Below are 12,473 nucleotides of genomic sequence, written 5' to 3' on the forward strand. Positions count from 1 at the left end.
TATATATTATCTATATTTGGGTTAGTTAAACAGATGATTGTTTATTATTAAACAGGAATTTCAATAACTGTTCAATGCTAAAATTATTTTTCCTCAAACAATTTTTGTAAGGAAATCTTACAATTTTGTTAACTACAAAAAAGACACAGCTTTCTACTGCAATTTCCAATACAAGGCTAATTGAGTAACATTACATTTCTGGATACAGAAATGAAGGCAGCCAGAGAGACTATTTTTCTTGCTCTTACTCTAGCTTACCTACAGTGAAGACATGTCCTGCTTTACCATATTTAAAACTGTTAGGACAACTCTGGGTGTCCTCCTTTTACTCTCAAAAGTGTGCTGGGTTGAGTGAGAAATTATACAGTCAACCTGTCTCTAACAGAATTACTTTCATCATTAATCCTTAATTTTCATTACCATGAAGGAGAACCCCTGAAAGATTTGCAAGACTTTAAATAGGCTATAAGCCATACAATCATAAAAATTTCAGTTAGTCATTTTACAATTGAGGATATGGGACACAGAAAAATTAAAACAAGAAGACCCAAACCACATTTTTTTGATTAGGGGTCTTTAACACTATCACAGCATTTTTTTTTTTTTTTTCCCCCGGTACACGGGCCTCTCACTGTTGTGGCCTCTCCCGTTGTGGAGCACAGGCTCCGGACGCGCAGGCTCACCATGGCTCACGGGCCCAGCCGCTCCGCAGCATGTGGGATCTTCCCAGACCGGGGCACGAACCCATGTGCCCTGCATCGGCAGGCGGACTCTCAACCACTGCGCCACCAGGGAAGCCCTACCACAGCACTTTTTATAGAATAAGAGTTTCTGGGAACTTCCCTGGTAGAGCAGTGGTTAAGACTCCGAGCTCCCAATGCAGGGGGCCTGGGTTTGAGCCCTGGTCAGGGAACTAGATCCCACATGCATATCGCAACTAAGAGTTTGCATGCCACAGCTAAGGAGCCCGCAAGCCGCAACTAAGGAGCACACGTGCCGCAACTAAAAGAGCCAGTGAGCTGCGACTAAGGAGCCCACGTGCTGCAACTAAGGAGCTGGTGAGCCACAACTAAGGTGCCTGTGAGCCACAACTAAGGAGCCTGCTGGCCGCAACTAAGAAGCACACGTGCTGCAACTAAAGGAGCTGGCAAGCTGCAACTAAGGAGCCTGCCTACCACAACTAGGACCCAGTGCAAACAAATAAATAAATAAAATAAATAAATAAATAAATAAATAAATATATATATATATATATATATATATATATATATATATATATATATATATATAAGAAAAGAATAAGAGCTTCTGATGGGTAAGTACTATTTCTGTAGGGTAAGTACATTTTTCTCTTGGAGGTGGTAATTATTACTATCTCCGTTTCACACATGAGGAAGGAGATTTTAAGAAGTTCATTACTTTGCCTAAGGTTAAAAGGTGGTTGAGTGGTGGAATTGGGATGCAAACCTTGATTCCAAAGCTTGACACTTAACCTCTAAGCCTAATGCCTCTCATGAAAGGGAACACGGGCATGGGTACAGGGATGTGCATGTGCACTTGTGTGCAGTGTAGCCAAAGCAGTTCTTGAGTTGAGGTTCATGAGACTAGGGATTCCATGAGCTGGTTTGAGAGACTGTATCATTAAGAAATTATATATAACATTTCCTATGTGTATATAAATTTTTTTTTTCTAGAGAGAGACTCTAGAGCTTTCACCAGATCCTCAAAAGTATTTATGACACAAGAAAAATTAAGAACCTTTTAGACTGCTTTGGTAGGGAGGTTAAACTTAAGATAAACTTAAGATAACCTATATATTTTACATCGGCTATCATAGTCATATCTAGAAGATTTTGTCAAACAACAAAACTAACAAGCAATTATAGAGAGGCAGTATATATTAGGTATATATACTATATACTAGGTATATAAATATCACAATTATATAATGTGGTATTTTAGATTTTGTATTTAAAAAAATAAAGGGTCAAGCTCTCACTTGCTATAGAATATGACCCAGTAGTCACAACAAGAAGCAATGGGGCTTCCCTGGTGGCGCAGTGGTTGAGAGTCCACCTGCCGCTGCAGGGGACACGGGTTCGTGCCCCGGTCCAGGAAGATCCCACATGCCGCGGAGCGGCTGGGCCCGTGGGCCATGGCCACTGAGCCTGCGCGTCCGGAGCCTGTGCCCCGCAACGGGAGAGGCCACAGCGGTGAGAGGCCCGCGTACCGTAAAAAAAAAAAAAAAAAAAAAAGAAGCAATGAATGATGGTAGAGATGTTTACTACTGGTGGCTAAATTCTGTTGAAGTAGCTGTGTATTAAGCAGAGTTTTCATATATGCTATACCAGCCTAAGGTAAGATTAATTTAGAAGTACAACATAAGAAAGGTATAGGGCTTCCCTGGTGGCGCAGTGGTTGAGAATCCGCCTGCCGATGCAGGAGACACGGGTTCGTGCCCTGGTCCGGGAAGATCCCACATGCCGCGGAGCAACTAAGCCCGTGAGCCATGGCCGCTGAGCCTGTGCGTCCGGAGCCTGTGCTCCGCAACGGGAGAGGCCACAACAGTGAGAGGCCCGCATACCGCAAAAAAAAAAAAAAAAAAAAAAAAGGTATATAATTTGGGAGTAGTAAGGACACTGAGTTGCATTAAATCAAATCATTTTCTGCTTCTGTTTCTTGATAATTAATACGAGTTGATTTTCTTAAGAAGGGCAATAGTATTGGTAGGAATTTGGGGAGCAACTCTTTCTCTTTTTTCTTTTTTAAGTATGTATCCTTTTACCTCTGTAAAAATATTGTCTTCAACCCCTCACACAAACACAGAGGCAACATACTAGCATTTTTGTCCTGGGATAACATTCAGCCAGATACCCCAGTACAACTGTACGTTGTTACATTACTGAAAGACTTACATACAGATTGTTATTAGGATAATAGTAACTGTATTACATGGTAAAATTCATAATAAAAATTTCAGTATGAATTCATTAGTTCAAATTATTTGCCACTGAATATCATAACAACTACTGGCACAAGTGTCCTGTTGTAGTGTGACTTAGTTGCCACTGAATATATACAACTTAATGAATATATATAAATACTGACACTGAATATTTAACAGTTTTCGACAACATTATAAAAACAAGAAAATTTTAAATGAATTGCTGTTAGTTCAGCAAAAGCTGAGAGGATTCAGCACTATGAACAATATTTTTATATTGGAGAAATTCTCTATTGAAACTATCCAATGATGTAATCCTGCAGTGGCAATGGAGGACAGTAATAAGACCTTGGAGTGGTGCTGGTATAGATGTGTACAGCCCCCATTTGGCTGTTTAATGGGCCAAGACAGTTCTAAGGGCAAGAGTGATACCCACCTACTGCTTTTTTATTTATATACTAATATCACTTTATCAACTCTCTATGTCTCTAAGAGATAGGAAAAAGAAAGCCAGCTACCATTTTTCATTGTTTTAATTCTGGCCTATTTTTCCTTTTAACCTTTCCATACTACAAATGAGTAATCAAAAATGGATACTTCCTCCAAGGTTAGGGAATATGAGCACACTGTCTGTGTATTCCGATAACTAAACAGCTTTGGGACGGGTTCTGATAACACTGTAAATATCTACACTGATTAAATACAGGGGATCCTAGGAGTTTCAAATGGTTCATCTGAGGTTTCTTCAACTTCAGGTGTCCTTGTAAATTTGCAGGATGCTCTTTCAATGGTTGCTATGCCTATGAATTAATGTTTATAAGGTTGAAGTTAGAGTGCTATCACACTAAACTTTACAAAGAGAAAATATATTTAACAGTCAACCCTAAGCAAATAGTCTAAACTGTAAATGTGTAATGCTAGGTAAAAGAAATGACAAGAAGAGTTGTAAACTTATCTCCTCCACTACTGTAAATAAAATCAAAGCTTAGATCCTCTTGCCAATTTGCATCATCATGGACTTTTCCAAAGGACTATGGTTCCCAAGCATCTTTTTTCAATTTTTTCTCACAACAGAGAAGAGTATTACAGCCCTGAACATAAGGGAAGAAAAAGACAAGAAAGGACAGGAGGTTTCAGACTTTTAATTGCTTCTGTCTAGGCTTTGATACCCTGAAGGAGCTGGAGTGTTTGATCATTATCCATAGTATGAAGACTCAATGGTTAGGAAATTCCAAAGGTGGTCCTTCTGTGATCTTCACATTAACTATGTTCCCAGTTTTAAAACATAAATGGAAAGAGTAGACAGTATCATTCCATGATCTATGAAAACTTAAAGTCTATTAGTTTTTCTTCCTGATTTCTCTGCTAAATTTACTATATCCTCATTCAAATTTTATTTCTCTTCTTTAGTCTCCCCCAACACCTTCTCCCTCTGACTCCAGGCCCGCCTCAAGTAAAAGAGTAGGGTTTATAAATCTATATGTCAGTTTGAGAATGGGAAAAAGAATTAAAGAAAAAAAAGCACTGGACATAAAAATGGATTTGCCAAAACTCACCATCAGAGGGCACAACAGTACTGCAATAAACAACTCCACTAGGCCAAGAAGAGAGCCTCTGGTGCACCTAGAAAATACAAAAAGACACATCCATTGTCAGGACACAACAACAAATGTTATATGCATATGTGTATGTATAAAATAAATAATAGCTTTTTAATTATTTAAATAGTATGTATTCTTTGTAGAAAAATTTAAAAATACAGATAAAAGTCAAACTCAGATTATCCTAAGATGATAGTGATGAACATTTTGGTTTATTTCAAGATAAACCAGTATTTCACCATAATTGTAATTTGCATTTTTTGTACTAAGAGTGATGATATATACATGTTTTAATCTAAGAGTTCGTTGTATTTGCATTTCTATGCACTGAGTATTTACATCTTTTGCCATTTTTAAAATTTGGATCTTGGTCTTTGAATATTATTTTGTAGAAGTTCTTTAAATATTAAGAAAATTATCCCTTGGTCAACAAAATATGTTATAAAAATGTCCCTGTTTTTATTTTTACTTTGTTAACGGTGTTTTCATATGCACACAATTTTCATGTTTTATGAGTCAAACTTTTCTATCTTTTCTGTGTGGTTTAACAGTCCTGTGTCATATATCAGCAGCTTTCCCTACTTTGAGAATACTATAAAATTCTTCCAAGGCTTCTAGTTTGATTTTTCAAGTTTAAATCTTTGATTTATTAGGAATTAATTTTAGTCAGTTAAGAAGCAGCAATCCAACTAACCTCTAATGATAACACAGCTATCCCTTATATTTAATAATTCATTTTCCCCTCTTATTTGAAATGCTACCTTTATAATTTTCCAAATACCTATATGAATTTGGATCTTTTTCTGTCCAGTGATCTATATGCTCATGTCGTAGTAGCCACACTGTTTTAAATATCCTAGCTTTATATTTTTACATCTGGTAGGGTGGGATAGTTTCCCTTATTACTTTCCTTTAAGAATTTTCTTGGCTATTTTTGCTTATTTGTATCTCCATATGAACTTCAGAGTCAGTATTTCTAGTTACACACAGACACACAGACACACACACACACACACACAGACACACACAATCAGCTTCAAAAATAACACAGCACTATGATTAAGAGCATAGAATCTATAATCACTCCTGAGTTCAGATTCTGATTCTGTAACTTACTCTAACTGCAACCTTTGCAAGTTCATTAGCCTCTTTGTGCCTCAAGTTTCTTCACTGAAAAATGGACAAAATGTAATACTAGCACCTACCACATAAAGTTGTTGTGAGGACTAAATGATGAATACACATAGAGCACTTAGAACAGTTCCTGGCATAGAATAAGTATTCAATAAATGTTAGTTTTTTTGTTTGTTTGTTTTGAAGTTGAGATCTTATTAACTCAATGGATTAACATAAGAAACTGACATCTATGTTATTTTTGAGTCTTTCTTAATCAAGAACCTTGTAAGCCTTTCTGTTTTAGTCTTTGTGTTCCTGAGAAGCATTTTAAGGTTTTCTTTATTCAGATCTTATATGTCTCCTTTAATCCAATGTAATTCTTTTTGTACTAAGTCTTGTCCAATACTAGGATCATGACCCCTGAATTTTTCCTTTTAGTTTGCAAATGCCTGTTAATGCTCTGCCTGTCCTTTAATTTTGTTATTTCTCCCGAGTTTCTTTGTTTTAGGAATGACTTTATAGTTTTCTTTGTGATCTAATCTGGGATTCTTTTAACAGAAAAGTTTAGCCTGTTTATATTTATTAATATAACATATATTTAATGTCCTTTCAGTCATCAAATTTTATAGCATAAAATTTTAATGTTTTTTTAATTGCTGCTCTTTCTTCTTAAAAATAGTTTACTAAATGGTCTATGTTTGCTTTGTTTTAGTTAAACTTGTACTTCTAATATTAATATGGAAAGTTTATTTTTTATTTTTGTATTAGTAGTCATTTTAGAGTAAGATCTAAGTTCTTTGAACTACCTTTAAGGCCCAATATTATCTGATACCCTATTATCTCTCTTGACTTCACCTCCTACCACTCTGCCTCTCAATCATTCTGCTTTACCCCTAGGCTCTTTTCTGGTTTTTGTATGTACCAGCTTTACTCTTGTTCCAGAACCTTTGCAATAGCTATTACCTCTACTTAGAATACTGTTTCTCGAGAAAACTATCAAGCTCCCTCACTTCCTTCAAATCTTTGTTCACATTTCACTTTCTGAGTGAGGTCTACTCTAGCCAACCCAATTAAAAATGGCAATTCCATCAGTTGGTACTCCTGATATATATATGTATATATATATATTTTCTATCTCTTATTGTGAGCAATGATGAATTTATACTTACATGTCTTTTACCTCTCCCTTCTACTATCCAGTTTGTTTATTTATTATGTAACTTTTCTTAGTGTTTATCTATCCTCTACCTATCTATATACCTCCTCCAACACCACATACTTCTTTTTTTGAATTTATTGATTTTAGATGACATACTTTGACAGTGTGTTTAAAAACTGGGGTTTCTACCACTTTACCTCATTTGCCCTGCACCCTTCCAACTTTCGTTAGAAAACTGTCAACATTGTCAAAATTTTAAACATTCATGCTCTGCAAAACCTAATCTTCACATTTGTTTTAATCTTAATTTTATAGATTGATGGACTCTAGGCTTACTACCAATACTTTAACTGTTGTTTTTCCTTTCATTTCTTGGTTGGCTGAACTTCATCTAATAGAGGTAGGACTCATGAGAGCTAAATTCCCTGAAGCTTGGCATGTTAAAAAAATGTTTGTCTTTGCCTTTATAGTGAATGATTATTTGGATTGGCACAAGATTCCTAAATTAATCTTTCCTTGAGGACTTCATGGGTAAAGTGTTGGTGTTGATTGTTGCTTTGGAGAAGTCTGAGGCCAGCCACTTATTTTGGAGAACCAAGCTCTCTCAGCTTTGCTGGGGATCTGCAACCATATCATAGGCATCCTCTCTTGGGGTCTTCTCACACACTCCCTTTACTAGATCCGGCAGCCATTCTTCAGTATTGTGCTTTGGGATTGCAGAGATCTTTCTGATTGTACTGAAGATGGAGCTTGTATTTCTGTTTCTTATTCTCCTTTCTATTTCAAAGTGATTCCAAGAGAAGGAAGAAACTGCTGCCTTTACTGGGCCATTATTTATTTAAGTGGTAACTTCAATATGAACTTTTTCAAACTTACACAGAAGTAGAGAACACAGTGTGATGAATTTCTTCCATTCACCCATCACCTGCTTCTATATTTACCAACAGTTGGTCAAACCTGGTTCATCTATATGAACCAGGTCTTTTCCACAGAGTATCTTAAAGGAAATTCCAAACATCATATTGCTTTACCTGAAAATATTTCAGTATACATCTACTAGGCCATTTTAAAACAGGAAATCCTCTGTCCTCTATTTTACAGATTATCCTCAACATTAGTAAAATATGTGTTTTGGGGGCAGAGAAGTAAATAAATACATGGCTGTTTATGAATATTATTTGTTAGAATGCTATAGAACATGGGTTGGCAGGCCAGCCACCAGTTTTTGTAAATGATGTTTTATTAGAACACAAACTCATTTATTTACTTGCTATCTAGAGCTCATTCATCTACTTTGACACTATAACAGCAGAATTCAGTAGCTGTGTGGTTGCAGGAGAGTTGAATAACTGCAACAGAGACCATATGGCCCACAAAGCCCAAAATATTTACCATATGGCCCTTTAAGAAAATGTTTGCTGATCTTTGCTGTAGAACCCCTCTGTTGTTTTGAGATAATTCACTTTCACACTTTCCCAAAGTCTTCCCAGTCACTTCTACAATGACATTGGCAATTGCAAAATATTACTTAGTAAGTGTCCACAAACACACATATAGATCATTTTCTTTCTTTAACCCTTTTAATAGCCTACAGTCTAATAAGGCCAATGGGAACAAAAATGATTTTGCTCTTGCCTTTTTTCTTTGAAATATGGCAACAATAACAACAACAAACAAAAGCAAAACAAAGACAAAAAAAATAAGGAAAGGAATATAAGTGTTCAAGACCAAAGAGGCATCGGCATTCTAAATTGTATGCCATGACTCTCCTAGACTGAAATGTATTTTGTTGTTTAAATTGTATGTTCTTAATAAATCACAAGAAAATAGGAAGAGTTTAATAAATACTTGACTGATGCTGAACGTTTTAAAAATATGTCAAGAAAGTAAAAAAAGAAAAACATTCAGGCAAATGACATGTATTATTCACATATTTATATTTCATAGGCAGAGAACAAGATTAAGGTTAAGAAAGTAAATATTCAGAATGAGCAGAAATCATCAGAGAAAGAGTAAACCTCTAGGCAATCAATGCCAACTGAACAAGGTGATTTGGTGCCTACTCGGTCCCTTGAAAAGAAAATACAAGTTTATACTTTTGGTATGAGATAGTCCACATCTTTGATAAGTAACTTGAGAACCTCTAGGAAAAACAAGGCTTTGAGTGAAAGTAAAGTATTAACAACTGCCCTGGTATTACAACCATTACCCTTAAATCTTAACCCCAGGAGAAGAAAAATGCTAGCATTATCAAGAGTCTGAGTACAAAGCACTGTAACTTTATTTTCCCAAGTCATAAGATTCAAGATAATTTTAAAAATCAAACTTTATTATTATAAAAAGACATTCCATGACCCCAGAGCAAATTATTAAATTCAAGTCAAAACTAACTTTAAAATCCTTTAGTTCTATCATACATTATGCAATTTCCCCTACATGTGCCATTCACTGTTCAGAAGAGCAAACTCAGCAATGTATTCCTGCCAGCAACTTGGGAAGACTGTCAAGTCTAAATAACCTGTCAATACCCTGCAAATATTCACAGCCAGTTGGACATTAAACCAGAGGTGGGGAAATAGAAAAAAATAGAGAAAAAAAGAAAGAGGAAAAAGGCATTTCCTTATTAACCCAGTTCCCTTTATTTACGAAAATCTTGGGACCTAATTTCATTAGGAAACAAACATCTGTTACCTATGTTAAACTGTATAAAAATACTACATTAATTATGTCAAAAAGCTTTAGATGGAATAATTATATATACTTGTCCATGGCTAAAACCTAGCTATAAATAGCCTTACTATATCATGAGGTTAAATGTCAAATGATATTCCAGTTACATTTCCTGTAGTATAACAAGGAATGCTTATGAGAATGGATCCTTTCAATACATGTTCCAAAAGTTTCTCTTCTTTAAGACCAGGTTACCCAGGTTTCAACAACTTTGCCAAACTCACCTTTAGAATCCAGTGCTTACAAGCATACTAGGATTAACAGTGTAAAACTATTTCAGGTGTTCTAAAGCAAGACACACCTATAACAGCTTACACAATTTGGCATCAGTTTTATCCGTACCCTTGACATAATAAAACTGCTGAAGCATTACATTGGCAATAATTTTTCACTACTTCAACTCTACCAATATACTAAAATAAGCACCGTGACTTCAAACCTGCAAGATATAGGAGATTTTCAGTTAGAAGAGTTGGGACCAGCTGAAATCTTGAATTTCAACCCCAAAGTCTCAGTTTCCCCAGCTGTTAAATTAAAGACAGCAATGACAACAAAACTGACTATTTCACAAGGCTGATTTCATTTAAGGATAAGTGACAGTATAAATGTGACAACATGTGAATGACCAACATCCTACCCAAATTTAAGATATTCAGAAATATAAACTCAAAACAGGGACTTCCCTAGAGGGTCCAGTAGTTTCCACTGCAGGGGGCACGAGTTCGATCCCTGGTCTGGGAACTAAGATCCTGCATGTCGCGTGGCACAGCCAAAAAAAAAAAAAAACCCAAAACTCAAAACAAATCAATCTCTTTAAGGACCTCTTATTAAAAAGAATGTAGTAAGTTTAACACATTTCAAAAGCCAAAACTATCTCTAAACAAAGAGATATTATACAATATAAACACTTTGTGATGTTAAAGCTAGAAACCTGAAGGTTTAAACGAGAATCTCTTCAGAAAGCACTGTAAAAAACACTTAAAGGGTTAGACTAACTACAGGGCATATTTTATTCTTCTTTCAATAACTCACCAAGGAAACAAAGTTTCTGATACAGTTTAAGTGAAAGTGGTATATTTTGTGAGTTAAATTATATAATACAGTTTAATATTGGAAAATTATTTTCTCCTTGAATATATTATTTTAAATGGTTCCTACATTTTATTATAACATTGGCAACATTTCCCCATTAGAATATATTGTTACTTCACAATGGAAGTTATGATTCAATTTATATACCTTTGATTTTCAAGAGAATTTCACATCTACAAAACAAGGCAATATGAAGGACTTTTCATTGTATCTTTCAATATCAGTTTTCTAATTAGGAAATCAAATCTAGCTCCCAAATTATCAACAAGGTATTTAAAAAGTAATACTTGTTCAACAACTCACAGTGCTTCGAGGATCGAACATATATAAAGACATATGTATATAATAGTATACACGTATATAAAAGCATACAAAGCAAGACCTTAGCCACAAAATCTTCACTGCTGATCTAACAATAGACTAAAATAATCAGAGCATTTAAACCTTAACCATAACTAGCTGTATATCATATCATTTAACATAAGATGAACTGACATAAAGGTCATTTTAAAATCCAAGTAAATTCAAATATCTATCTATTAAATAGTATCAAGAAATGCTCATTAAAGCAAATTCTCTTAAATTAGATTTTGAAATCAATATCTAGGCTCTAAGATTGAAAATATTACCAATATTTCTAGTATATCACTACTTATTACATTAATTTGGTATAAATTAAATTCATTGATAAACAATGTTTCTATTTAAGATTTTGATATTACCCCAAAATTACAACCTATCATTTATACTGCATAAGAACTAGAGTCCAATATCTATTAAAATTTCACTATGTAGTCGAAACCCCTAGTATCTGAGGCAATTCTACACCTACGTTTGGAATGTCCTCACACCCTGATGGTTGCTACATTTTCCTTAATGGATGCACTTTTACTCTCTTGGGTCTCAGAACAGGCACGTTAATGATACCAGTGCAAGGCATTTCTGCTTTACTTAAGTGACAACCTGCCTTCCCCACTGTGAACTGGGAAGTTCTCTTCTATTTTGTTCCTTTCCTTCTATTTATTAAGAACCTACACTCACTCACAAGAAAAGTAAAAATTGTGGACCCTCTATATCATACTACCTGGTTTTTTATGACTATTATTTTACCCAACATTTTATTATGAAACTTCAAACAAACGGCAAAGTTGAATTTTACAGTCAACACTCTTTTATACCTTTCACCCAGACTCTATATTATCATGTTATCTATCCATCCTTCTCATTTATAGAAATTCTGAATTCTCGTAGTTTCTTTAATCATTTAAAAAGTATATTATATTCTCTAAGTCCGTTTCCTCTGCAACTTTCCTGCACTGCTCCTAGATTTTGTCCATACCTGTTTTCATTTGTCACACTGTATTCTAATTATATTTGGATGCCTGCCTCCCCTTCAGAGCAATGATCACCTTGAAGACTGCCCTCATTTCTTTATATGTTGGTACCCAACCCCCCTACACTAGGAGAAATTAGAAGCTTAATTAATATTTACCTAATTGAGTTGTCTTCCTCCTTATACCTCACTATCCTTGACATGTTTTATGACTTTGCCTTGTTATTTTACTGCTAAAACTACTCTGAGTAACAATGAAGTAATTATTATTTCTATAAGCATTTTGGGAGATATTCAGAGAACAAATTTTTTCATATATATGAAATGTCTTTTATTTTTAGTTGCTCCAGGTACAAATGTATTCCATGTTGTATTGAGATGGCCACTAAGTATACCGCTAGTTATTCTTTTTTAAACAACAACAAAAAACCTAAATAAAAAATCCTTAAAACCTAGCATTTGTACCTTTCAGTAGTTATTTAGACAATTCAAAACAGC

At 35.0% G+C, this 12,473-nt stretch overlaps 1 protein-coding gene across 3 annotated transcripts in view; it reads right to left on the bottom strand.

Annotated features, from left to right (window-relative positions):
- The window catches only part of MCU (mitochondrial calcium uniporter), a 204,145-nt gene that overhangs the window by 41,869 nt on the left and 149,803 nt on the right, over nucleotides 1-12,473 (bottom strand). For all 3 annotated transcript variants that reach the window (XM_059054251.2, XM_059054253.2, XM_067025420.1), the window contains one exon: nucleotides 4,501-4,567. In XM_059054251.2, the coding sequence (XP_058910234.1) occupies nucleotides 4,501-4,567 (67 nt within the window). The remainder of the gene's footprint in view (nucleotides 1-4,500; nucleotides 4,568-12,473) is intronic.

The sequence above is a fragment of the Kogia breviceps genome, chromosome 2 (genome assembly GCF_026419965.1).
Source record: "Kogia breviceps isolate mKogBre1 chromosome 2, mKogBre1 haplotype 1, whole genome shotgun sequence".
In the NCBI taxonomy this organism is placed as follows: Eukaryota; Metazoa; Chordata; class Mammalia; order Artiodactyla; family Physeteridae; genus Kogia; species Kogia breviceps.